Source organism: Arabidopsis thaliana, chromosome 2, assembly GCF_000001735.4.
Source record: "Arabidopsis thaliana chromosome 2, partial sequence".
NCBI lineage: Eukaryota > Viridiplantae > Streptophyta > Magnoliopsida > Brassicales > Brassicaceae > Arabidopsis > Arabidopsis thaliana.
Genome location: NC_003071.7, coordinates 5,498,624 through 5,526,453, shown reverse-complemented (window position 1 = coordinate 5,526,453; position 27,830 = coordinate 5,498,624). Strand labels below are relative to the sequence as shown.

Genomic DNA, 27,830 nt, shown 5'->3' with positions numbered 1-27,830 from the left:
GTTTTCCAGATCTAATCTGTTCTAGTTTACGGATCTAAACTCTGGGTTTTGTTTGTTTTCTTCTCCGATCTAACTGCTTCTCTCCGATCTAACTTCTTCTTCATCTCCGATCTGACATTGTTTTCCAGATCTAATCTGTTCTAGTTTACGGATCTAAACTCTGGGTTTTGTTTTTTTTGCAAGATGCCATCGTCGGAGAATACTTATCCACGATATAGGTCACAGCAGCGAGACCCGTTGCATGTCAATTCTCCTGTCAGTGCTGGGAATATTTCAGGGGTTCAAGGTTCACGCCATCCACCATCGCCTCCAACGCCAACCACTCAGCCTTCTGTCAATCATTTTGATTCTCAAGCTGAGCGTCTCAACAATCTCACACTGGAGGAGCTTCTTGATAGTCCTGGTCGTGCTGGCTTGACAAGGCTAGACCCAAAGCGTCCTCCGGGAACTCTCTCGTAAGGTTAAATTCATTGTCCTAGAACAGCTTAGGTTGTAGTGCCTTAGAACTTTGTAGTACCTTAGAGCGTAATGGAATTAGGTTGTAGTGCCTTAGAAGTTTCAACAAATAGAACAGCTTGGTTGTACTTAGCATTGTGATATCTTAGAAGTTTAAAGACATAGAAATCCTTATGTGTGGGCTGGTTGGTCTTCTTGTAGGTTTGACGATGATGCTGCAGTTGCAGCAACAGTCCGCAGCATCTTTGAAAGAGATTTCAAAGAACCTCATGCCAATTGGTCACAAACATCAAAGGCTACAATCGATCGATGGTATGAAACGTTTGCGGTAAGTTCTGTGCTCTTTTGATGTTTATGCTAGTTTTGTGTATGGTTTCATTTCTGATGTTAGCTTCTCTTTTGTAGCAAGTATATAACTGGGACCGTTCAATTAACAAAAGAGTAAGGGTTGTGTTTGAAGCAAAGCTAAAGTCTAGGATGACTGATCAAGTGTCACGGTGGAAGGGAAATTGGAAGGAGAAGGGTGATGAAGCCAAGCCAAAATGGATTGATCCTGATGTGTGGAAAGGTCTAGTACTGTTTTGGCAAGATCCAAAGTCAGAAAAAAGAGTAACAACAGCAGAAATGCTAGGTATCATGATCCGGATGGCAAAGGCATCTATAAACACCGTTCAGGCCAGACCTCATACAAAGCTCGTGCAAGAAAACGGGTAAGATAAGTATTCTTCTCTCCTTACCATTACTTAATCTAGAATTACATACAGACATCTTGTTTATCTCTTTGTGTTTCAGTGTGAGAAGACTGGAGAAAAAACTCCTGATTTCTTTGAGCTGCTAGATGAGACACACAAAAAAGTGGATGGAAGCTTCATCGATGGGAAGTCAGAGGAGATCTACAAGCAAGTGACATCTAGGATTGAAGAGGAAGAGTCTCATATAGGTTCAGGGGACAATCCGGAGAGCACTAGATCAAGTGGACTTTCTGTTCATGCCAAGAACAAGATTTTTACTGAGGTAAATTTTATGTGCTCTTTCTGTTGTCTGAAATCTTATACTTTGTGTAGTGTTGTGTTTGAATTGCTTTTATGTCTGAAATCTTATTGTGTTGTCTGAAATCTTATTGTGTGGTCTAAAATCTTATTGACAGCTTATTGTGTTGTCTGAAATCTTGACAACTTATTCATTATACTTTGTGTAGTGTTGTGTTTGAATTGCTTTTGTGTCTGAAATCTTATTGTGTTGTCTGAAATCTTATTGTGTTGTCTGAAATCTTATTGACAGCTTATTGTGTTGTCTGAAATCTTGACAGCTTATTCATTATACTTTGTGTAGTGTTGTGTTTGAATTGCTTTCTACTGCAAGTGTGGTTGTGTTGTGTACTTGATAGTCACTGTTAGCGTTGTCTAGTTGTGTTTGAATTCTTTTGTCTTGTGTTTAACTTGTTTTCTCACTTGTTTTCTGTTGTGTCCTTGTGAGTTTTTGTGACCTTTGCAGGTTGCTCCGAGAAAGAAAGGAAGGATTTATGGTGTTGGATCTCTGCAGTTTGAAGCATCCTCAGCCCATAGTGGTCCAACACTTCCTAGTGATGATCCGGTTATACTTTCTGAGAAGCTGGCTGCAGCTGAAGCTTGCATTCAAAATCAGGCTGAGAAGATCAAGAGCTTCGATATCCTCTTTGACTATCTTGCTGAGAAAGATCCACCTTTAGCTGCCATGCTTCGACGAGGTTCCTCGACACAGACAAGACCGGTTAGCGCAAATGAACCACCTGTAGCTACAGCTCCGGAACAGCAAGCCAATGAGAAGACAGCTGCTGCTGCTGCCCTAGCTAACCTTGCAACAGGATCCTCTACATCATCAGTATTTTGAGAACATTGTCTTTCTCTTTTTTCCTTGTAATCTTTTTAGAACATGGTTTCAAACATTGGCATTGTAGTATACATTTTAGATAATGATAATTTCAGCTTCTTCTTCTTCTTGTGTCTTTATTTAAGAAGCAAAAATAATCTCTAATCAAATCCTAATTAACTAGGTAATTAGAGTCTAATTAACCAGGTAATTAGAGTCTAATTAACCACTAATCAAGCCTTAATATATCAGGAAATCAGTTGCAAAATACTAGCAAATCCATCGCAAAAGAAAAAAATCGCAAATCCCTCGCAACAGTTGCGAGGGAAGTACTAGAACTGTAGTTGCGTGTGTTGCAAGGGAATTGCGACTTTTTACCATTTGCGAGAAGCGATTTGCGAGGAACTTGATTTCCTCGCAAGTCCCTCGCGTATGGCTGTTTGCGAGGGATTAGCGAGTAATTCTTCCCTCGCAAAACGACTGTTTTCTTGTAGTGTAAAATCCGTTATTATCATTAGCTGATAATTCTTACTACAATATACTCAGGAAGTTAGTTATCAGTTTTTTACTTGAAATGTTACTGCGTAACATTCTTGTTAGTGTGGTTCCCCACACAGCCCTTGTTTCTGCGCTATTCTAGTATTTATCCGATATTTCTTTTGAACTCAGGCCGCTTAGATCCATGTTATTCCAATAACTATTAACGTTTTGCTCATTCCCACCTCGTATAATCTTTACTGGCAGATGCACTTCATCTAGATCGACCCTTATCGCCATGAAAGAGTCATGTCTTCATTGTTTCATATATCGATCGGGTTTGCTCGTTTCTAGTCAGGGCCCATCATCCACTGTAGCCACTAGTACGTTAACTCAATATCGTCTTTAGGACGCAGGGCTAACTTTTCTTTTACTGCCATAACCACTTTGGCAAAGCCATCTTGCTCTCGCAGTCATACTCCTAGTGCAAACCTATCCATCTGCGAGACGTGTTTGAAAAAACCGTTTTCATTTTTTTTCCTTCCCTAGGGACCAATCTTACCACGAACGCCATTTTCACTTGCTGGAGTTTTCAGCAATAACATATTTGTTAGTGTTTTCGTTATTCTTAACTATGAAACCCTAAAGTAAAAAAACACTCTTGTTAACATGAACAATAATATAAGTAATACCCAAAACTTTTACTTTTACCTTTAAGCTTTGATTTCTCTATGTGTTTATCTTCCTCTTGCATTAAAGTTGTCAGAAGCTAAACTATTTAGTGTGTTAGATCTGAGTTGTTGCAGCAAAGAGGATATAGTGCTAATAAATAGACCAACGTCTATATTCGATATACTGCAACCTCATATATATCAATTGTAATGATTTACCGTATCTTTAAATTTCCAATGTCGGCGGGGAGATATCTTCCAAGATATCCTTAGCATTTAATGCTGTCACACCTATGCTATAAATTGTTAACGTTTTTTTGGATTTGTAGGAGCTTTTTGGTCATAAGTTATGTTGGGAAGAGGGAGGTTTAATTACGTGATCTTCATCCATCGATACTTAATATTTTCATCCTCTAGACATAGATATTAATATAGCCCATTATTATTTACAATCTTCACTCTTTCCGTTATCTCGCATCATAAGATAATAAATCAAGACGCTAAAAGTGTCATCTTACAAAAATATAGAGAAATTAACCATATTTAATTAACAACCGAAGCAACACAAAAGATAACATATTTAGTAACAGTTTTTAAAAACAATAACATTTTCCCACAATCACTCCATCCATGTTCGGCCGATTTAGTAACAGTTTTTAAACATTGAAAAAATCACAATTGTAGGCCTCGTTAATTACCAAAACACACAGTTACCCTAGAATGTCTTTGAATAACTTGTCACCTCGCGTTGGAGCACGTCTTCACATCGTCTAATCACGACCATATTTCTCTTGGAAGAGCTAAGCTAATATACAAAGTGTTTCATGGGATCAAGTTTAATGTTGGGAGACTAATCTTCAACCAAGTTATGGATATGGCAATACTTCAAGTCGATGATTCAAGATGGTTGATGTTCCCACAAATAATTTACGGATTGCTTATGAGTAGAAAGAACTTTATGTTTACTCAGGTGAACAACTTGTGAATCCATTGCATTACTTAAAGGATGTCAGGATTGAATGTGCTTATGCTGCGAGAAAGAAAACCAAAACATCAGCCAAGACGTATCCAAGTACTTCGAAAGCTGCTCCGCGATCTGCTTCAAAACCTGCATCACAACCTACTCCAAAACATCAAGGCATTGAGGTTATAGAACTTGGAAGCATTTGTTGCCTCAAATTGGTGTAAATGATCTAGAAGGATCTTACATTGCTCTGTTAGACAAAACCCATGCGCTCATGACACTGTCATAAGTGGTTCAACGTCTTGTCGATAACAACCCCATGACCAAGATGATGACTTAGAAAGAGATTTTTAATTTGTGTTCTCTCAAGCAGGGGGAGAGTTCAAATATTATGGGGGAGTATTATGTGTTCTTGATGTCAAATTCTGGGGAAATTTGAAACTTTGCATCCTTGTTGTTCATATTGCATTTAGAAAGACATCGATTGTTAAACATTTGGTTCTAAGAAGTCATGTTATGATTCTGCAACAAGTTTGTACAACATTGGAAGATTACTAATGTAGGTGCTTGAAAGCTACAAGATAAAAGGGGGGGGGGAGATTGAAGATGCAACCCGTGAAGAAGTTCTTGTACTAATTCAAAGTAGTTCAAGAGAACAAAGAAAGGTGAAGCAAAACAAATAGAAATTAGCAAGTCGTTCTATGGCGGTTGGCAATGGATACTAGAAGTTTGGAGAAGATTCCAGAAGACTGAAGAGTTTTCTTTTACGAGAGAGAAAAAAGAAACAAGAAGAAAAATGACAATTTCCTAATCCGTGAAGAAACAAAAAAATTGTCCATTCAAATTAGTTTTAGGATTGGAATTGGCCTGTTGTATGGCCTTAGCTTGTTTAGTATAAATAGAATGATTAGACTTGAAAGAAAGCTTAGCACAAACAATAGAGAGAATTCCTAACAATTAAGTTTTAGCTCGAGAGAAACAAAGAGCTAAAGACTTAATGATGGTTTAGGGGTTTTAGAGAGAGTTCTTGCTCTTAATCGTGTGTGATTGAAGAACAAGATTCTGAGAGAATAGAAAATAGTATTTAAAGAAAAACCTTGTAAGAACATATTTTCCAATCAATCAAAAGAGTTTAAGAAACCATGTATTCCATCGTGTTCTAGTTCAACATATTCTATAGCTCTTGTGTTTTTAATAATGGCTTGACTCAAGACTCTTTTAAGGTGATGGGTTAATTAAAAACCCTAAACTTAAGTAAATAAGAGGATTTACATTCATTGATTCCAAAAAATCAAGATTAAACACATGGAAATATCTGAATTAAAAATTTATAGTGAAGAAAATTCGTAAATCACACGATTTTGAAAGTAAGAGAAACATACTGACCTTAGAAAGAATTTTTGTTGTTGTTAGGAAGAGTTGAATTAAGAAAGAGGATTAGAGAAGCCTTGGAGGTATCGAGAGGAGGTTAAGGAGAAAGAAACAAATCACAACTAATTTAATTTTAAAATTATTATATATCTCGAACCGGTAGCTAATTTGATTGTATCTAGACCGGTTTTACTACCGGATCAGATTGGGTCTGTTAAATACTACCAAACTGACATGGAATTAATCGTAGAAGAAAAGATGCATGGTTGATAATAATCATATTTTCAGAATTCCCGACTTTTCTCTCTGACCCGATAATCGAGGACCTTTCCTTGCTCATAAACTCTGGCGTCGGCGAAGCTCTTGCTGGCCGGCATCGGGACCTCTGGTTCCTTATTTTCATCTACTCCCTCAAGATCTCCTTTTTACTCTGCTTTTGGCGAATTTCTCAATCATGCTTAACCCCCCTCCTTTAACCCTTTTAACCCTTTGTTCGAGGACGATTTCTTTGGGGATAGCGCTGATAGGCGGATCTCGAATGTTCTCTTACCTAATCAATCTCTGTTTACGATTTTCCTGCCGATTATGCATCTTGAAGAGCCAGTCCTTACCAATTCCTCATCTTTTGAAGCCGCAACGGATGACAATGTTCTTATCACTCATGAAGCTCTACACTACCTAAAGACTTCAGGTGCAAAGAAAAGATGCTACATGGCAGTAAAAAAGGATATGAGCAAAGCGTATGATCGTATTGAATGGGAGTTCATTAGATTGGTTATGCAAGCAATGGGTTTTCACCAAACATGGATACAATGGATAATGCAATGCATCACTACGGTTTCCTACTCTTTCCTTTTGAATGGAGCAGCTCAAGGTTCTGTTACCCCAAAGAGAGGAATCCGACAGGGTGATCCCCTATCCCCCTATCTTTTCATCTTATGCAGTGAAGTTTTGACTGGTCTATGCAGGAAAGCACAGCAGAGTGGAAGATTACATGGTCTTCGTGTTGCTAAAGGTCGCCTTAGAGTGAACCACCTATTATTTGCTGATGACACCATGTTTTTTAGTTGATCAAACCCGGATAGCTGCAAGGCCCTCCTTCTTATTCTTAAAAAGTAAGAAGCTGCATCGGGACAAATGATTAACAAGACCAAATCCACAATCACCTTCTCAACTAAAACCCCTGAAAGCATTAACATTGAAGCACAAGCTATATTAGGTATTCAAAGTACTGGCGGATTGGGAAAATACTTAGGCTTGACTGAAATGTTTGGAAGGAAAAAGAGAGATTTGTTTAACCAAATCATTGACAGAAAAGACAGAGATCACTTAGCTGGTCCTCTCGCTTCTTGTCAACTGCCGGAAAAACCACTCTTCTAAAATTTGTGTTAGCTGCAATGCCAACTTACACGATGTCCTGCTTCAAGCTACTGGTGTCTCTCTGCAAAAGGATAGAATCAGCCCTTACTCGATTCTGGTGGGATTCAACTGCGGAAAAGAAAAAGATGTGTTGGATGGCATGGTCAAAAATGACTAAGTCAAAGAGAGATGGTGGATTAGGGTTTAAGGTTATTACAAACTTTAATGATGCTTTGTTATCTAAGGTTAGCTGGCAAATTCTTACCTCTCCCAATTGCCTCCTAGCAAAAATCCTATTGGGAAAGTATTGTAGTGCCTCTAGTTTTCCGGATTGCTAAGCAACTGGCTCAGCCTCTCATGGTTGGAGAGGAATCCTAATAGGCCGCGATCTCCTAAAAACACATCTGGGAAAGTCCATTGGCTCAGGGAAGGATACTTTCGTGTGGTCTGAACCATGAATATCTTTCGCAACCCCATAACACCTATGGGACCCCCTGCTGAACAAGCACAATTCATGAAGGTTTCAGAGCTAATATGTCCTAATACAAATTCGTGGAATAGAGAAAAACAAGGCTAGATCTTACCTGCTTATGAACAAGACATCCTCGCGCTCAGAACAAGCAAGCTAGGTGCTCCAGATCAACATGTCTGGCTCTTGACCAAGACCGGCGAGTATAGTGCTAAAACAGGGTACCTTGCTGCCAATTCCAGACACAACCAGACTAAAGTTCCTCCAGGATTGTTAGCAGGCTTCAATTGGAATAAAGATATCTGGAATAAACAATGTTCCCCTAAGATCAAATTCTTTCTATGGAAAGCGATGAAAAACGCCCTCCCTGTGGGCGAAAACCTAAAAGCAAGAGAAATCAAACCTGATGCAGTCTGCCCTCATTGTGATGGAGAGGAAACCTGTTTACACACTTTGTTCCATTGCCCTTTTGCCCAGCAGGTGTAGGATCAAGCACCTTTCAAATCCTCTTCCTCACCAACCCGGATCTTAACCTTAAGAACTGAGTTTGAAGCCTCTAATCTCCTGACTTGTCTCCCACCGGTTGGAATTGGACATGGCGAGCTGTTTCCTTGGATTCTATGGGCGATCTGGACCAATAGAAACAAGAAACTCTTTGAGCAAAAACAACAATCAAGCTCGGAGATTCTATCCCAAGCAATTGGCAATGCAAAAGAATGGATAGATGCTCAATCGTAGCAACCAAAAGTGCAGAGATTACCATCGTTACAATTGGGACAGGTTATCCGGCTCAACACCATCCAATGTTTTACAGATGCGGCGTGGCGAGCTGATTCAAGAGATGCAGGATTCGGCTGGATCTTTGTAGATCACAATGCTCAGACTGAAACTTCAAACAGATCCTCGGCGAGGACCATCACATCTCCTCAAATGGCGGAAGCTGTTGTTCTCCTCCTTACGATTTAAAACGCGCTGGATCATGTATTCACAAACCTCTCAAAAGCTTCAGACTCTCAACAGTTAGTCAAAGCTCTTCAAGGGAAGCCCCAACCAAAGGAGCTTCGAGGAATTCTTCACGATATCCTCAATCTCTCTCTTAATTTTTCGGAAATTAGCTTCAATTTCAGTAAGCGTGAAACCGATGCTTTATCCAAGGCAGCTTTAAGTTCAATTACTCCTGTACCGGTTTACCATTAATGAAATTCAAGGTTTTTGACAACAAAAAAAAAAGAAAAAAAAAAGAGGTGGTTAAGTCCTTTTGTTCCATTGTACATATGTCATTTTCATATCATTTTTCTTCAGGACATTGTTCGGTGGTATGATAAGTTACTTCAACGTCAAGATGACAAAGAAGAGTTTGAGAAGGCCATGCATTTTTTAAAGCTTCATAGTAGAGGAAATATTTGTTTAGATTTTATAGTTCATGTCCCAAACTGTAAGCTTTTCAGATGTGGAGACGAATAAAAAAATACTAATTTTGGTGTGGTTTACATCGACAAGAATAAAAAGATGGTAAATGTTAATAGTTGTGATTTCTTCTCATGTTAGTTAATTAACTACTTCAACACTTGTGGCTCCTGACGATTTAAGTGCTAAATACTTAGAACAACTTAGGAGATCATGTTCGTTGTCATCTCTACTTCTAATTTTTTCTCTTTAATTTGAGTGAGCTCTATTTTTTTTCAATCTGTTGGGGTTTATTTTTGTAAGAACTATGGTGTGGTGTTATATTTTTAGACAAATATCATATTGGGTTTATAAGGTATGGATTAGGGTTTAGGTTCTTGATATTTTCTCTTTTATTCTGTAACCATATAAGTACGAACATCTTGGTATGTTTGGAGTTTACATGACCACCTGCATGACTGATGGAAGCACAGACAGTCATGTAAAGTTATATCTTTAACTCACGATCTAACCAAAAATATTCGAACAATGGAAAACCTCATTAGATCACATTTAAAATTATTTGTGACTTACATACAGTGTTTATGTTTATTTGAAAGGGGTTAGGGTATAGTGTTTTACATTTAGACCAAGATAAATATCGGGTTGGGTTTAAAAAGTATGAGTTAGGGTATAGTGATATACGTGTAGCGAAGTTAAATATTGGGTTGTGTTTACAAGGTAGAGATAGGGTTTAGTGTTATACATTTAGACAAAATTGAAAAACTAATTTGGGTTTATAAGGTAGGGGGTTAGGATTTAAGGTTTAAAGGCCTCATGAATATAAAAGGGGGCCTCATTAAAGGGGGTCAACTGACCCCCTAAAATTCTATATTTGCATTGTAACCCTTTAAAATTCATGATATTATTTGTTTTACTTTTGTTTTTACCCTATTAAAATTACAAATTCATATGTAATCCTTTTAAGTTTTATCGTATTTTTCTTCTATTTTGTGGTTTGATACTATTTCTTACATGTTTTTTACTTTTTTGTTTGATTCACCCATAAACATTGAACCATATATGTTTTGCTTTGTTTTTTTTTCTAAATGAAGTTTTTTTGAGTTTTTTAATTTTTTCAGTTACTAATTATTTTGAAGTTAGACTTTCATACTGTAAAAAATATTTATGGGTCCGCCGCATAGGCAGACCCAAAAAAGATTAAAGGAGGTCAGCTGGTCTCTCTAGAATTCTATATTTGCATTGTAACCCTTTAAAATTCATGATATTATTTATATTTTTTTGTTTTTACCCTTTTAAAATTACAAATTCATATGTAAACCTTTTAACTTTTATCGTATTTTTCTTCTTACATGTTTTTTCCTTCTTTTTTTATTCACCCATAAACATTGAACCATCTATATATTGTTTTTTTAATGAAGTTTTTTTGAGTTTTTTAATTTTTTTTAGTTACTTATTATTTTGAAGTTAGATTTTGATACTGTAAAAAGTATTTATGGGTCCGCCGCATAGGCATACCCAAAGAAGATTAAAGGAGGTCAGCTGGTCTCTCTAGAATTCTATATTTGCAATTGTAACCTTTTAAAATTCTTGATATTATTTATATTTTTTGTTTTTACCTATTTAAAATTACAAATTCATATGTAAGCCTTTTAAGTTTAATCGTATTTTTCTTCTACTTTGTGGTTTGACACTATTTCTTACATATTTTTTGTTTTTATTTTGAAGTTATATTTTGATACTGTAAAAAATATTTATGGTTCCGCCGCATAGGCAGATCCAAAGAAGATTAAAGGAGATCAGCTGGTCTTTCTATAATTCTATATTTGCATTGTAGCCTTTTAAAATTTATGATATTATTAATATTTCTATTGTTTTACCCTTTAAAATCACTAATTCTTATGTAAACATTTAAAGATTTATCGTGTTTTTCTTCTACTTTTTGTTTTGACACTATTTCTTACATGTTTTCAAATTTTTTGTTTGATTCACTCATAAACAGTGAACCAAATTTTGGTATTTTTAAAAGAAATGAATTTTTTTTTTGTTTTTTAATTACTTATTATTTAAGATATAATTTGATCCTATAAAAAGTATTTTGGGTCCTTGACTTGAAATGTGAAATTAACGGGTGCAATGTGATAGTTAATATCCTAAACATTATATGACACATGCTTTTGATACGGGTAAATAGATATAAATATAAGTGTTGTTATATCCATATAATATATATTTTTTAATTTCTTTAATGTCTCTAACTTATCACTCTAAATTATGATTAATTCAAGAAGATACTGTTTTTGAAATTTTTTGATCGAATTTCAAAAATTCCGGTATGCTTGATCTTTGAAATTTAAATTTAATTTTGAAAAACAATTCTTGGCCGCGCAAGGTGCGGGTTACTCCCCTACTTAATAGTATAGATATTGATGGTCATTGGTCAATATTGTAACCTTGCTTGACTATCACTATATATAGTGTTCAACATTCTTCGTTCATTCGTTTAGTGCTTTATTGAAATGTGAAGTTTTTTACCTTTTCAATATGTTCTATTTTTATTATTTCCTAATTTTCTTTATTTATGTATTTGTTGTTTCCTTTAAACTTTTATGGTATTATTGACTTTATCAAAATGGTAAATGAGTAAATTTATATTCTCTTGTGATTGACCATACTTTTTCCTTTATACTTGTGAGATTTGATATTCGTTACATTGGGTTTTGCAGTATATATCAAAGCATCAATGAAGATTCTAAAGACAAATACGCCCATATAAGGAAAAAGAAAGTAGAAGAAATGGTGAGAGCTTATACTATAGTCTCTATGTTTTTGTTAACACTGTTGGTGACTAGAGTAACATCTTCCCAAGTTAATGCTCCGTGTACTTGGACAGAGATTTCTGAAGAATATGATTATTGTGGCGATTCTCTCACGCGTGGCGTTCCTTGGGTTTCTCCATTGAAAGTTTGTTGTGATACTATAAAATTGAACAAGATGAAATGCATATGCCAAGTCGTTACAAAAACGTTTTCGCAAAACTTTGACTTTTATAAGCTCTCCAAACTCTCTCATGCATGCGGCGACCTCTTAGTCCCTGGATCTTATTGCGGAGGTAACTATCACTAGACTATGCATTTTTCTCAGTTCTCACAAGCTTATCTAATTCATTTCTATTGATATTTCAGTTTACAAAGTCCCGAAAGGCGCTTAATTGAGCAGGAAAAACGCATTGGGATACTTACATTGCTTCAATGAGGGTACATTAGTATGAATAATGTTCTATAGTTGATTTGTATTTCGCTAAGAACTATTTTTCGTTATAAATTTGATTTTTAATCACATTGATTTTACACTATTTTTGTTAGTTGTTAATTTCAGTCGTATAACTTCAATAGAAGCAAGAGGACACTCGAAAAAAAAGACAAGTTACAAGAAAGTTTGTGAAAACATTACAACAATATATGTAAAAAAGTTTTGCCAAAAACATTAAGGACATGTTACGATAAAGAAACACAAGGTGGCTACGCAAACCGCAATTTATCATATTTGGCTTCAACGAAATAACTACCTTCACAACAACCATTGGATCACTGCCTTTGGAACCTTCAAGCTCGTTGATCGTCAAGTCCGCAACATCATATCCGGAAGACGACATAGGAAGCGTTGGCGTCTGCTCATGCTCCTTTGGATTAGATAACTTGTATCCCACTTTGGCTTTATTGTAATCTTGTTTTTTACTTTCTTTTTTTCCCAAGATTACTCTACTTTAGGTGTTGCTTCTGTAATCTCTTCACTTTCATTTCTAATGATATTTACAAGCTTACCAAAAAAATAAAATAAAGAAACACAACTCTTTGGATCATGTGATAAAAAAAATATTGGTTTTTCAACAATGTTGAGATTGTTATTGATTATTTGCCATAGTGTTTAGAGGGTAAACAAAAGAGGAACATTTAAACAATCACTGGTTTTTGGTCATATTGTTTCTTGATTCTGTCTTTACGTTCATAATGAGTCTCCCACTATAAGCTATGTGGCTTACCTCTTCTTTGTCCAGTGCGTTTAAACCAGATATGCTTGTCTATAAGGTTGAGTTAATTTGGTACTAGAGTGAGACTAATGATGGTTGTTGGCCCGGTCTTGTAATCACCATAAGTTTTGTAAGAAAACAGAACATGTTATAAGATCTATTTCTTTATTTATCTGTTGTTTCAGGTTAAGTTGGTGTGACGCCAAAAACCTTTGTAACAAGAAACTATTGCTTCTCTATTTTGTACTTAATCTTCAGCTAGGGTTCTCGGAGACAACCTCCCGGGAGGAGAAACCGAAAGCGAGCAGCGTTCTGAATCAAAAAGGCTGGTAGATGTACCGCAGACGCAGAAGGCGGGATGGGTCCGATTTTGCTAATCAACTCTTGGAAGCTGTATTTTTCAGGAAGCATGTCAAAGAGATCATAACCTTTGCAAATATGTTTTTGTATCCTCTGATAATCCAAAAACTCCTTGCGTTTGACTCTATCTGCATGACTATAACCTTTCATCTTGAAAACAAACTCGTTGAGTCGTCTGAAACAGAAGCTGCAATGCCACCCTGCGTCGGATAATATCAAGTCCGTTTGTCGTGAGTGCCGGTATTGAGTCCACTTCCTACTATATATATGAACAGAGGCTCTCCAGCTACTGTAATCAACCGGAAACTCAAAGGAGTACATGTATTCCCTCATCTCCAAATGCATTACATCTGGTATCCCATCACACCACTGTAGAAACTTCACAGTATGAGGACTCGGAATCTCGTCTGCATCTGACATTATCACCGCATCTCCATCCGATACACCAGCTTCTCTAAGCAACCAGTTCATCGCAACTCGCTGTTGCCCCTCAAGCAAAAACGGATCCTCATACGGCTGCCCCGTAGACCGTTTCTTCCCAGGAAACACTCCATGTACAATCTTCCCCTCCGCAAACGCAAATCTCTCCTTATTGGAATCGAAGAAAAGCGGCTTCGGGATCCCGGTAAACGTAGTGTTTGACTCCAATATCACAAACTTCGACACATAAGGCTCCAATTCCCGCCATCTGACTTCAAGAAGATCAAGCTCATTACTGAAAATGATGGCATCAAACACTCGCCTCGGTTCTAACCGCGGTGTCCAGCCGTGAAGCTCACAAAGATGTCCCATGGAAACATTCTCCGCATAGTAATGCGGTATCCGTTTAAAAGGCGGTGGCGGTTTATCCCAAAGCGGACGGAAAAGATACGATATGGTTTGGAAATTTGTTAAGATACATAACAAACATGTCAAGAAGAGTATAATCAGAGTAGGAAACACAAGTTTAACCGGCGGTGGTTTACGCAACGATCGAATCGTCATCTCTATGGTTCTCAAACTTCACCAACTCATTTTCTTTTTCCCCTGCATCAAAGAATAAACTAAACTCTATCAATTAAGCATAAACCTAAAGCAGATTCTTTTCTTTGGATCAAAACATAAAAGGTTCCAACTTTAAATTCACATCAATTCCAAAAACGAGAATTGAGTTGTTTAACGACTAAACCCTTATAACCCAATTGAGAATCGGAAACAACGAACACAAAACGGAGATAACAAAGTCATAAAAATGGTACCTTTTTGGAGATTTCAAGTGTATAAGATTAAGAAATGAGAACACACGAAGGGTTGTGATATCTTTTTTTTGACAATTCGATTGATTGATGGAAGAATTTTAGCTGAAAGAATCAGATTTGGGATTTGTTTGTGAAAAGCTGTAAAAGAGAGAGCTTTGGAAGAATGTAAAACGACCGCTAAACCTCTCTCGCTAATCTACGCCTAGCCACAGATCTTTATCGAAAGAAAACAAAAGTTAAAACGGAATATAAATATACTGTATCGAAACTAATAATAGAATAAGGTCATGATGTTTTCCAGTTTTTAATTGGGTTTTGAAGTTCGGTTTTTAAATTTTTTGGTGGAGATTTTAGTTTTAATTTTTTTTTATTAATTGTAGCTTGTTTCGTTTTTGAATTTTATCTATAGTTTTTTTTATTATAACTATATTTTAGTTTTCTATTTCAATTTTTATTATTTGTTTTGTGTTGAAAATTTACTAAAAATATTGATAATAAAGAAAAAGAATGAAAAAAGAAAATGTCATGCAAATTTGTTGGAAAACTCGATAGAATTTTGTTGGAAAAAAGTTATATACATGTTTTTTTGAAATTTTTTATTGGTTTCATGTTTCATTAGAAAATTTGGTTGCCAAAAATTGTATTTGAAGGTTTGAGATGAAGATGGACGTCGATGGTCATCTTATCTTTTTAAAATGATTATGATATCACAAGACCGGTCGTAATGATTTTGATTAAATCGGTACCTTACCAACTTATGTTATGTCTTGCTTCAGATTACCGAAAATAATCACATCAAAGCTCACAAGTACTATCGCAAAATTCTTGTAGACTTCAAATGGTGAATCTAATGATATGCATTGGATAACATGTGATAAGGTGTGTTATAGCAAATCAGAAGGGGGGCTGGGATTTCGTAATGTAGACGAATTTTTTCCGGCTCTTCTAGCTAAACAATTTTGGTGTTTAATCACGGTTCCAGATTTACTCTTTGCGGATTCTTAAAGGACAAAATTTTTGGAAATCCAACTCTTTGGATAATATAAAATCATATTCTCCATTCTATGAATAGAGAAGTATTTGCTCAACTAGATCCCTGATTAATAAATGACTTACTAAAAGAGTCGGTTGTGGATAATCCATCTTAGTTTGGGAGGATCCGTGGATTCCAACTCAATTCTCGAGACTAACAATAAAAAATAGTTCAGCTATTGATCATTCTTTAAAGGTCAAGAGTCTTATAGACTCACAGACAAATTTCTGGAATATTAATCTTTTATAAACGCTTTCTGATTCGGAAGATGTCACACGAATAAGTGCTTTGCACTTGGGTGTGTCAACTAAGAAAGATAGGTTAGGTTAGCATTTCACAAAATCAGGAAAATATATAGTTAAATCTGGATATTATACGGCGCGATTAAAGACTTTGGATAATAAGTCTTCTTTTATTGGCCCAGACATCAAAGTCTTAAAAGCATACTCATAGAAAGTATAGTGCCCGCCCAAGTTACGTCACTTCTTGTGACAAATTTTAGCGGGATGGGTACCAGTAACAAACAATTTACAATAACGCGGTATAAACTCTGAGATAGGATGTAGTAGATGTGGTGCTTTAGAAGAAAAAATTAACCACATGCTTTTCTTATGCCATCATGCGCGTTAGATTTGGGCACTTTCACAGATACCTACAGTCTGAGGGAAATTTCTTTATGCATCTATTTATGCAAATTTAGATTCTTTATTTTGGCGCATACCTTCGGAATTAGAATCATCTTCATTTCCACGGATAATTTGGTATATTTGGAAAGAAAGAAAAAAAAAAAATCTTTAAAAATGTAGATAAAGATCCTCTAGAAATGTTACACTTAGCAGAAAAAGAGTCAGACTCGTGGAAGTCAGCTCAACTTGAGCTTCACAGTGAAACTCATGGTTCTTGTAATTTAGAAAATCATAACCGAGTGCGGCATTTCCAATTGACAACAATTATTCTCAATATTATTGTTTTGTGGATGGATCTTGGAAAGATAACGACAAGTTTTCCGGCTAAGGATGGTATTGTATATCATCAAATGTAGGGACGCTAACTATGGAAGTTGCTTATCTTAGAAGACGTCTATCCTCATTACATGTAGAGGTGGAAGCTCTCATCTGAGCGATGAAGTGTATGATTGGTGCCGACAACAAAGATGTAGTTTTTCTTACAGACTGTTCAGATCTGGTGGAGATGGTGTCTTTCCCAACCGAATGGCCGGCTTTCTCAGCGTATTTGGAGTAGTTACAGAGAAACAAGGATAAGTTCACAAGGTTTTCTCTATCTTTAATCTCTCGTGGTGATAACGTTAAAGTGAATATTTAGGCACAAAAATTCTGTACCCAACCGTTTCATATTACATATGTAAACAACAATCATTAGTGGCTCGTTTGAGCCCTAATTTCTTTTCGGATGACAAAAAAACAAAAGATCGGTCGTAAAATTTTGGTGGCCTAAAATATATCTAAATAATGTCAAATTTTATATAACATCTATCATTAAAAACTATCATTAAAATATGAAAATATATCTTTTAAAAGTCATTGACATTCTAAAATTTAGTTTTTTTGGAAGAAGTTAATAATATCATAATATAAGCCAAGTTAAATAAAATATTAGGAGATTTTGTTATTAAAAAAGAATTTAACCAAAAAGTAAGAAAATGGAAGACTCGTAAAAGAGAGAAAAAAAGAAAAAGAGAAACAAGAAAATTGTAAAATGGAAGACTCGAACCACAAACCTTTGACTCAAAAATGTGCTACATAACCAACTAACCACAATAATCTTGAACATGTGGACTTAAAATTTGTTAACATTCAGTGGCCTAAAACAAATGCTTTTCCTGCTTATTGGTAGGCCGGGCCTCGATAAACAAGTCGAAAAATTCATAGAAGCTGATTTAGTCACATATTCATACATTTAGTGTTTTTGGCATATGGTGGCTACTGTACAAAATACTATAAAGTTTTCTCCTTCGGGAATGAACAACGAGGCGTCTTTCCCGATCAAGGTTTCCAACATTGGAGAAGCTTTTGCTTGCCGGGCATCAGGATATCATCTTCTTGATTCTTCTTTGTTTCAGATTTTCCTCTTTGTTACTCTCTTTTGAAGCTTTTCCCTGAAGGTGGCAAGATCCTTGCAGAGTTCTCCAACAGCATAGAGCTTGGGAAGCTCGGACAAAAACACATGTTCCTTCAACTTTCTCAAACTTTCTCGAACTTTCTCCCCCACCTTATGCTTCCACCATCTTTGACGAATATGACAGCACTCACGGAAAACATCTTTAAAGTTTATCGCTCAACACTTCTCTCGCTCTGAAATTATGTCTACCCCTTAGGAATTCTCACAATAGAGTTTATTGATGGAAAGATATCTTCCTCTTGGATCGCCAGATCGGACATGCCCAGTGGAGACGTTGACACCGCACATGGAATCTTTCCTCTTGGACACGATTTTCTATACCGAAAAAGATACGACTTCTTGCTTCGCCATACCCTTGGAACATGTTCTTTGCTTCCTACCGCCAAACTTAATTGCATCTAAGATAGAATCTTCGAAAAAATCTCTACACCATTTGTTGTTTAGCCGCCGCTCTCACTTTCCATTTTGGCGAGCGAAAGAAAAACTACGTTTTCCTTTGGTGGGGATCCATGTCTTTTTCATTTTTGGTTTGACGAAAATGTTCTTTAATTATTAGTTCCTTTTAAATACTCAGATTTTTTAAATATAATTTCAATAAACTTAAAGGTCTTTTACATTAATTTTCCATTGCAAAAAAATATAAAAACTCAGTAATAAGAAGTTTAATAATTGTTTTTGACACTTTATATATTTAAATGTGACTTAATCTAAATTCTCCAGAAAGTCTCTATCAAGTTAATGTATGGTTGGTTGGCAACAACAAGTCAAAGTATATTATTTGTTTTTTCTTACGAATTTCTCTTCGACCAAAAATCAATTCCTAATTGAAGGAAAAATAAAAAAAATTTATATGTGTTTGTCGTGATAGAAAATTTCAAAAATTTTTATATATATCGCTAGGGAGTTTCGCCGCTTCAAACCAATGGATGACTTGGTTTCTTGTTTCATTCTCACTGGAGGGCTTTTTGTCTTCGATTTACTTGCCTTCTTCTTCGTCATTGCAGAGATTCTTCGAAACCAACTTTTCTCAACAATTCTCTAAAGAAACCAGAAATATGAAGAGTCGAGAATAAATCTCTTTTCTACGGTTTCAGTGGCATCACTGTAATTACATGAGAAAATTAGTGGCAGAATCGGGGTAACAAAAAAGCCAACAGTAACCACCTGTAGTACATTTCATATTGTAAATAGTTAGTGTACTACTTTCATAATTAAGTTCTATAAACGTACTAGTTTGCAAACAAACTCTTTTAAAACTACTTTATTTAATAAATTTAATCACTTCTATCTTTCATGAAGTATTTTTTGTTGGTGTTGTTGTTGTCGTCTGAAATTTTTTGTCTTAAATTCGAGGGATAGAAATAGATAATGAAAGATTCTCCATAGGTAAAAAAACTTATAAAGCAAAGCATTTTTCATTAAAAAAAATATATCCAAAAGACTTACGCTAGCAAGTAGCAACACTACAAAATAGTTAATTATATTTTAGGTTGTTTAGACTTTAGAGATTGACATTTACAAGTGATTAGCATGTCAAATTAGTTTTAAATATAATATCTCATATTTGTCTCTCACATGTTGGTCTAAAACATTTCTAGAAAACTAACTATTTTGTTTATTCTCTGTAGATATTTAGTAACGGGAGGTACAAAAGCGTGCTACATAGAGTATTGGTGAATTCCACAAAGCCTAGGATATCAGTGGCGTCGATATCCCATTTACAGACTTAATCGACCCTAAAACTATACTTAAACTTTTAATGTAGGTACTAAAACATATCCCAAATCTAATTGGATTGAATCTCAGAATCCTCAAAATATATAAATCCTAATTGAAAGCTTCTAAATTATTCTAGATACATACCTGGACTTTGTAGCTCAACGCAGCACGCAGGAAGAGAATAAAGGGCAACAATGTAGAGCTCGTCGGCGGTGGAGGAACTTCGTCAGAGAAGAGCAACGTAACGCCAATTTTTTTTTCCGTTTCTTCTTTGCTTTTAATTTTAATTCAATTTCAATTTTCTTTTAATTATTGATAAAAGAGAAATGAATATGTAGAGTAGAAAAGGATTTAAGACGTTTTGTTGTGTTTAAAGGGGACATGATAGACAATATCTCACGCAGAGATCTATCTCCCTTTTTTAATTCTAGAAAAATCTTCTTTATTCTATTAAAATGTTGTAAAATATATCTGGTAGAATTATAAAGAAAGATATTAATCTTTTTAAATCTTAAGAAATCAGTAATTTTTATCTTATATTCCCTTTGATCAATTTCTATTAAATTCCTGGGTTCAATACCCCCTAGTAAGATATAATTGTTTTCTTTTCTTTTCACCATTATTTTATCTTCTTTGTTGAACTTGATATAACTACATACAACTTCCTTATTTGCATTTAGTTAAATATTGTGTTGATTTACGTCTTCCCCAATTTGAGTAATTACGTTCTTCATGTTTTTCTTCTATCCTTCTTCGTTGATCCCAATCTAACTTGATCTATTATGTTGTTTTATTTTCAATTTTGGGTATAATTAGATTGAAATTAGATAACTTTCTAGAATTTATTTTTAATCTAATTGATCCGGTTTGTAGGTTTATGCAAGGGAATAATGGCTCGAACAAAGAACCCAATTGTATCGAATCTTATAGATCTAGAGAAAATCTTTGAACAAGAAGAAGCGCCACCAGAAGTGGATTTTGAAGCAACAAATCTGTGTTCAGACAACTAGTAGAATTTGGTATAACTATGTTTCTTTCTTCACTAAGAAATTTCTGATACTAAAAGGTAAAACTAAGTATAATTTGGTTAGATGCTCTAGGTACATTTACACACTTTGCGTAATGAACTGCTCTTCTAGATGCTAAATATCAAGTTTGATAAAGCTTTAAAAGTGCAGTTCATAAATTTGCAGTCATTTGGTTTCACTATCAGTAAGCTAATGTGGTGGGAGAGATTGAGTTGATTCTCTTTGATATGTGTACCTCAATTTCAGATTACAAGAAATAGGAGAAGAACAACATGAAGAGGATATACAATAAACAGAGAACCCGAAAGGGGAGAAAAAAAAAAGAACGAGAAGTAGAAATTTTTTTAATAGAGGTTTGTGACAATGTAGAAGAAACAAGTGAAAGAGGCAATAAAATGGTGAAAGAGGCAATAAAGAAGCAAACAAGTGAAAGAGGCGATAAAGAAGCAAGAACACAAAGATAGGGTCTACCGTTGTGTCTATGAGTCCTATTGTGATGAGGCAAAATATGATTTAATTACTTTATGAGTAGGTTTATGAAAACTTCATGTATTATTTTGATTTTTGTCAACATGATTTGGTTTTTTTTTTTCTTGGTATAACTACGCAGTTTGTTAAACTTAGTACAACTTGGTTAGTATTGTTATTTGAAGTATTTCTTTAACTAGGTATAACTTGGTACGTAGTTGTACTACCCAGATTTTGTTCTCTCATCCTTTTTCTCACTCTTTAGTAGAAAAATGAAAAATTTGACAATTTTCAAAATTTCAAAACCTTAAAAAAACGTGGGTCAAATTCAAGTGGGTGAAAGCATGTCGGTCAAACTGCGCCATCATAAACTACACGTGGAGGCGCAAAACAAGTCCAAGTGACAGGTGGCGACACAGATTTTCCTAGTTTATAAGTTATTCCGTATATACACAGTTTAACTTTTGGGGGGTTTTGTGTTTAATTAGATATACTTAGATTAAAATTAAACAAATTTAGTTATACCAAAGATTGTTGTTGTTTTAGGTACATTCCTTATAGTTTCATGCAAAAACATGTGTGAAAACATTAATTTTGTGTATTTTGCAATGGTATGATGATAGTAATTTTAAAGTTATCTTACAAGTAAAAGGTCTTTCTTCTATAATAAATGAATTAGATGAAGACTAATTTTTAAAGTTTGAGTAACTAATGATATTTTTCGATGAGTAGTTTTAATAACCAACATAAGTGGTATAATTTGTATAAGAAACAACATTACATCAAATTTTGTTGCAACTTATGTAGATTTGTTAAATTAGTCATAGTTCTACCATTACAAAGCAAGTTTAATCAAGCTTTACAAAACCAGAGAATAGTTAAAACACGGATTGAGAGACATACATAGTTCTACCATTACGTAATCAAGTTTAACCGAGTTTTACAAAATTAGAGAGTAAACACGAAATTAGAGACATATATAGTTCTACCTTTACGAAATCAAATTTAATTGAGTTTTACAAAATCAGAAAGTACAGTAAAACACGAGTACATTAATTTCACTTTTATCTTGGCCACTTCCCTAGATGTCACTTCCTTCGTCTTGGAGACTTCTACTATTCTCTTCATCCAATGTATATATATATGCAGGAGGTCTAACTTTGAATATAAGAAGAAAATATAAGAAGAAAATGGTAAAGCTCACTTTGAATAACTGAAGAGGAATGTCGACGAGCTTGGTCGATTTGATTCGACGACAAAGGATTCGACGATGGCTGCAAAAGGGAGGATCAATTTTGTCCCGATGAAGATAAAGAGAGATATGTTTTGATTGGTTGATTTTGTTTTTAATTTATGAATTAAATAAATAAGATTGCATTGGTTTGGAGAGTAAACTGTGATCGGTTTGGTTTGTTGGGTATAAGGTAAACATGGATTTTTAAATTTCATTAAGAGTATGAGAGTAAGTCATAGTTTAGGAGAGTATTTAGATTCATATTTGGAGAGTGAGGAGCTTCTCAGATCATTGTCCCAGTTGCTATGGGAAAGCTAGAGTATCCAACTTCAAGTCCAGACTACATTTTGTAATTTCTCTACTCATCCTTTCGAATTTCTAAAGTTTGGAACTTTATGGGAAATTTGACACTTTCTTGTTTCCAGTTACGAGGTTCCGAGAGAATTTGATTGTTACTCTGTTAGATGTTAATGGAAACCAAATATTATAGAAAGGTGTGTTGTTTTTCTAACTCTAGAGAGCAAATTGTTTGTTTAGAAAAGCAAGAAGAGACCGTCTTACCCTTTAGTGTTACATTGTAGCATTCTCTATGGCATTGGGTATTTGGCTTGTCATATTTTGATGTCACTTTGGGGAATCCTTATACTTTTTGACTAAGTTCTGAATCTATATCTGCTCTTTGATAGCCTGAAACTTCTTTGCATACCTTAACATTCATCATGAACTCAATCTCTTGAAAAGTTCCATTTGGTTCTCATTTTGATAACGAAACTTTTGTCTTATTTTGATCTCATTTTAGTAATATTTGATGTAAAGGGACAAGTACATGGAATTGAACAAGTGTTCGCCGACACATTTGGAAGCAAAGGCAAGAAGTCACTCGCAGTTGTTATGGACTCAAGACCGTATAGAAAGGGATTATGCCAAGGTATTGAGTTTCACTTTGACTTCTCTGTGAAAGCTTTGTGTTGAGTAAATGACAAAACAAAATCAGTATTGAGTTTGAGTTCTTCGTCTTTCATTTGTAGTGCATTATTTCGTGAGTCACAAGACATGTTTTTAGTATCTTCATGAAGACACTTTGTTTTTAAGTATATGTCGTGTTCTGAGTTTGTCTTTTATGTGTATTAAAATGAATACTTTGTCATATTTACCATGTCTATGCCATGTTTACTTTGTCCATGAATCTCTTTTAGTGTTTCAAAATGTGTTTATCAACAACTAAAAACCAAACTTCAATTGTCTCTTTTCTATCATTCTTTTCAAAAGTTCAAGACACTAAACACCATATTTTATTTTCAAAATTTTTGAACTTAAGGACCCAACCATTGGACCCAATAATTGTTTCGAGCCCTTATCATGTTTCTTAACTTTGAAATTATCATAATTTCAAAAATTTGTAAGAGTCCCTCATGGTCCCTTACCATTGGGCTTGCTCTAAATTTTTAAGGTGATTTCAACTTTTAACGTCGGAAACATCAATTAGTTAGATATTAAACATAAAATTTTTTATATGATATATTAGTTGAAGTATATTAATATAAACTATTTAAATCGTTACAAAGAAGTCAAATTATGGACATAGAACCCACATGTATACGAGACTGGGCGAGTATTGGACCTATCAAAAAAAATTTTTTATAACAAAAACAAAATAGCACTTTTATTGTTCATATTGTTTGACAGAAGCCTCAAAGTTACTGTTGGAGCTGGATTTCCCTCCAGGAATCCACCTGCGAAAATATCAGGCCAGTCCAATAAGCCCACCAAGCCCACCAAGTAAGAGCACATGCGCAACTGATGAGCCCACATATGCAAATGGGTATTTGGGCCTAACAAGCCCGATCACCTGATGAAGGGAGATAAGCGAATAACAACCTAGGAACTGACTGGGAGATATTCGCAGAACGGACCTGATATCTCAGAACTGACCTGCCGAATATCCAGGAGAATCTCCGCGGATCTCGGACGAAGCCACCACGTGCGTAGACCTATATAAAGAAGCAAGGATGACTTGGAAGACATATACATTCAGCTTAACATTCACACTTATACTTTTACACTTGTAATCTCCTTTCACATTGGAAAAGCTCTGTTATAATTAATACAAAAGTCCATTCGTTCTTAGCAATATAAATCTCAAAGTTCTTGTGAAGATCTAGCCTTCCTTTCTCAAAATTCTATTTACAAATATCTAGTGTGGATTTCAGAACCCACAGTTACTATCATTTTTATTTTTGCTCTGAACATGAATAAATTAAAGAAACTGAAACAACTTAAAAAAACTATAACTTCAATCCTTGATCTCACAGAATTGTCAAAGTCACCTCAACTTCCTAAGGTTTGGCCGCTACTGATTGAACATGTTTGGGTCCATACCATTGCTTACATTTTTTAATCTATTAAGATGAAGTACCATCACGAAGTTCCGCTAGTTTCTCCAACGATTCAAGTCGAATCATGATTTCCTTCTTTTCGTTCATCATCATTGTTTTATCATTCTGCATGTGCATAACAACAATATAATTCACCAAATTCCTTATGGGAACCTTTTAGACATGGCAAGCTTATGGTTGCTTATGTAATATATATGTCTCACCTCCAAAAACGTGATCTTTTCAGACATTAAAGTATTATCGATCTCAAGAAAGTTTATTTTGTGTTCCAAGTCAATAATGTACTACGACTGACTCTGCTTTGAAAGGGCTGCTGATACCTTGTTCGCCAAGATACTGAAAAAGCATTCATATTTGTAGATGTCACACAAACCCTACATTGTATAATATTTAGTCACGTAATTTCACTTACCTTCTCACTTTCCTAGGATCAGATGCTATCTCTTTAAGTTTGGTACTCTCCGCAATCTCATTCAATTCATCATCAGTATAATCAGTGCTACCAAACTCGAGGTTGAAAGCATTTCCTCTCCATCAACCAAACTAGAAGAGGAAAAGTTACTCGGAGAAGGAGGCACCTTCTCTAAGTCACTGAGACAACTATCCAATGAAACACTCTCTGTTATTCTCCTCACACCCAAAAGAGGCAATGAAGGGTTCTTCTTAACCTTAATGGAAGAGTCTCTACTCTTCAAAGGAGCTAATGGAGAAAGGCTATGGTAATGAACTGCGACGGGATGACAACGGAGAATTGCTCAATGGGGGCAAGAAGGAGTATACAGACAATGCTTCCGGCCCTTAGTTCCCAATCCCAAATCATAGGTTGAAACCTCAGCACCCACATATCTTGACTTTGGTCAATTTGTTGTTTACCAAATAAACTTTAAGCATCTAAAATGATACTACACCAAACTAACCGACTAAAAATATGTATTGTATTTGAATCTAAATTATAATTCTATTTAAAATTTTCAAAAATTGAGTACTAAAAGTTATTTAACGAAAGCTTCTAAATACTCAGGGAATTAACTAATTACACACTACAGAAATAATTCAATTATATTTTATCATAAGGAGTTTTACACAGTATATACAAAAGTAATTCCAATAAAACTGTTGACTCAAATAGAAGAAATTGTTAAAGAATTTAATGAAGAGTGGAAGTAACCATGTTGTTTCCCAAATCAAGATCACCTTATCTTGATTTAGGTTCCATCTGATACCAATTCAGATCAAAGCCGACTTGTTCTAATACTTATTCAAATCAGGATCGTTATTGATAATAGGTTTTTAAGATCAATTAATCTTAAAGCACTATCATGTCGTTGTAGTACTGAAGGTTGTCAATCCAAATGGGTGTGATGCTAACAATCAAGATGCAATCAGAGTTCACAGAGTCAAGCCAAACAATAACAGGTTTTGGGGTTTCTAGCAGTCCTAAGTGAACATGCAGGAAACATAAATTCAAACAGAATAATCAAAACACTCGACCAACACAGCTTTTTACCAAGCACTTGGTGTGGTCGAGTAACAGACAGAAAATATAACAGGAGTACTCGACTACACAGTCTGTCACCAGACAACAAGGTGGTCGAGTATCAAAGTGATAATCGGCGAGAAATGCAAAAACTAAACAACAGCTAACAAGAAGCAGTAAACGATAGTAGTGTAAACATTTAAATCAATTGGATGAGAAATTCCCGAGGATGGGGTAATTGAGTATTTAGTTTCCTCAATCTACAGGTGATTGACATGCTCAATAAACTATCCCTAGACAACAAGTTCAATAACCAAGTCTAAGTGCCACCGCAATAGAGGCCCTCAAGTTAAACTAGTCTCAGACTCAATCACCATTGACGAGAGCTAACCTAACAGGCATTATGAATCAACAAGTTAAAGCCAAAACGCTCCCTGTAACCAATACTTTGGTACAGAGTCACGAATCTCTGGAATTAGTGGTTCAGACATTTCCTCGAACACCTTTTGGGTGCAGAAATGTCTAGGCTCAAATTCGAGTTGGTCAGAAAGCAATAGACATTAAGAACAACTAATCCAGAAGGGATCTATAAATCAAACTCAACCACTTAACAGACCGAGGATTCTAAACTACTCTAACCCATCCTCAGAAAACCTAGTCACTACTTAGACATCATTGTAGAAAACATAAACAATGACATGAATGAAAACATCATAACAACAAAGTAATAGTAAGATGATAACAGGATGAACAACTTAGTAAAATAAACGAAAAGCGAATACTGAATAGATTAAGAGAAATCCGGATTACAAAAGCGAAGAACACACAAACTGTCTACGGAATAAAAACTTGTTCTCGAAAATATAAAGTACAAGCTACTTATAGCGAAATGTTCTGAAACCCTAATACTCAACACAACACAGTATTGGGACGGATTAAGAACGGTACTCGACCCAGGTGGTTGAGTGATTGGTCGAGTGATTAGCTGGAGTCTTCTTCTCTTCCTTATGCTCGAGTGTCTTGTTGAGTGCAGATTTGAGAAGACTCTGAAGCTGGCAGTCGAGTAGGATGTCGAGTGGTGGATGATGGTGGAACTCGACTTGGTGGTAGAGTGATTGGCCGAGTGAATGATGATTGTGGGACTCGACCATGTAATCGAGTGGTGGAGGCAGCTACTCGACCTGGGGGTCGACGGGTGTGTTGTAGAGGATGTGGACGAGTACATCAGGAACTCCAGGATGACGGTACTCGAGCTCGTGGTCGAGTATAATGATTTAATCAGGTCCATTTCTTCCAATTAGCTCTCCAGCAGCTCCAAATCACCTGAAAACAACACAAATGTGCAATATGCATGCAAAACTAATCTAAACATGCAAAGCGATGACAAATGATGAGAAATGGTATAAAACAGTGGTGATATGATGTTAAAGTGATGACAAATGGATGCTCAAAACGAGTAAAATGCATAGTTATCAGTTCTATCCATAAGTAGTCGGTGAATGATTTACAAAGTAGTTTAACAACAAAACAACTTGAAAGATTAAAGAACGACATTTCTTTATTATATATTTAGAAACTACTCAAAACTAAATCTCTCTCTCAAGAACTTAGGTCTTTGGAACATCTCTCCAAAGCCTTTTACTTATGTCTTATGGAACAACACTCCATAGACTCTTCTCATATAGA

The 27,830-nt window shown here is 35.3% G+C and overlaps 3 protein-coding genes, 1 long non-coding RNA gene and 4 pseudogenes across 9 annotated transcripts; 5 read left to right on the top strand and 3 right to left on the bottom strand.

Moving 5' to 3' along the window:
• Window positions 1-183: 183 nt before the first annotated feature.
• AT2G13310 lies at window positions 184-2,325 on the top strand (annotated as a pseudogene; the record flags this gene model as incomplete). Its single annotated transcript has 1 exon — window positions 184-2,325.
• Window positions 2,326-6,372: 4,047 nt separating this feature from the next.
• Window positions 6,373-8,865, top strand: AT2G13300 (annotated as a pseudogene; the record flags this gene model as incomplete). The annotated part of the gene is made up of 1 exon: window positions 6,373-8,865.
• Window positions 8,866-11,812: 2,947 nt separating this feature from the next.
• AT2G13295 (protease inhibitor/seed storage/lipid transfer family protein) lies at window positions 11,813-12,360 on the top strand. The gene is made up of 2 exons (NM_001084416.3): window positions 11,813-12,134; window positions 12,208-12,360. The coding sequence occupies exons 1-2, from the start codon at window positions 11,819-11,821 to the stop codon at window positions 12,231-12,233; spliced, it is 342 nt and encodes a 113-aa protein (NP_001077885.2). The 5' UTR covers window positions 11,813-11,818; the 3' UTR covers window positions 12,234-12,360.
• A 255-nt stretch (window positions 12,361-12,615) lies between these two features.
• On the bottom strand, window positions 12,616-14,892 carry AT2G13290 (beta-1,4-N-acetylglucosaminyltransferase family protein). Of its 2 annotated transcripts, none has more exons than NM_126919.5 (2): window positions 14,651-14,892; window positions 12,616-14,438 (listed from the first exon to the last, which is right to left on the bottom strand). In NM_126919.5, the coding sequence occupies exon 2, from the start codon at window positions 14,394-14,396 to the stop codon at window positions 13,311-13,313; it is 1,086 nt and encodes a 361-aa protein (NP_178963.1). In that variant the 5' UTR covers window positions 14,397-14,438; window positions 14,651-14,892; the 3' UTR covers window positions 12,616-13,310. The 2 variants fall into 2 exon arrangements, with proteins under 2 accessions (NP_178963.1, NP_973449.1); NM_201720.2 differs by having other exon boundaries at window positions 12,847-14,455; window positions 14,651-14,882.
• A 462-nt stretch (window positions 14,893-15,354) lies between these two features.
• On the top strand, window positions 15,355-17,132 carry AT2G13280 (annotated as a pseudogene; the record flags this gene model as incomplete). The annotated part of the gene is made up of 1 exon: window positions 15,355-17,132.
• Window positions 17,133-17,616: 484 nt separating this feature from the next.
• On the top strand, window positions 17,617-18,040 carry AT2G13275 (uncharacterized protein; the record flags this gene model as incomplete). Its single annotated transcript, NM_001335387.1, is given in 2 exon segments — window positions 17,617-17,775; window positions 17,793-18,040. The coding sequence occupies 2 exon segments, from the start codon at window positions 17,617-17,619 to the stop codon at window positions 17,997-17,999; spliced, it is 366 nt and encodes a 121-aa protein (NP_001323443.1). The 3' UTR covers window positions 18,000-18,040.
• Window positions 17,657-18,103, bottom strand: AT2G05875. The gene has a single exon (NR_140111.1). It is a non-coding gene; the product is annotated as an other RNA (long non-coding RNA).
• Window positions 18,104-24,679: 6,576 nt separating this feature from the next.
• On the bottom strand, window positions 24,680-25,444 carry AT2G13274 (annotated as a pseudogene). The gene is made up of 3 exons: window positions 25,070-25,444; window positions 24,862-25,002; window positions 24,680-24,778 (listed from the first exon to the last, which is right to left on the bottom strand).
• Window positions 25,445-27,830: the final 2,386 nt, after the last annotated feature.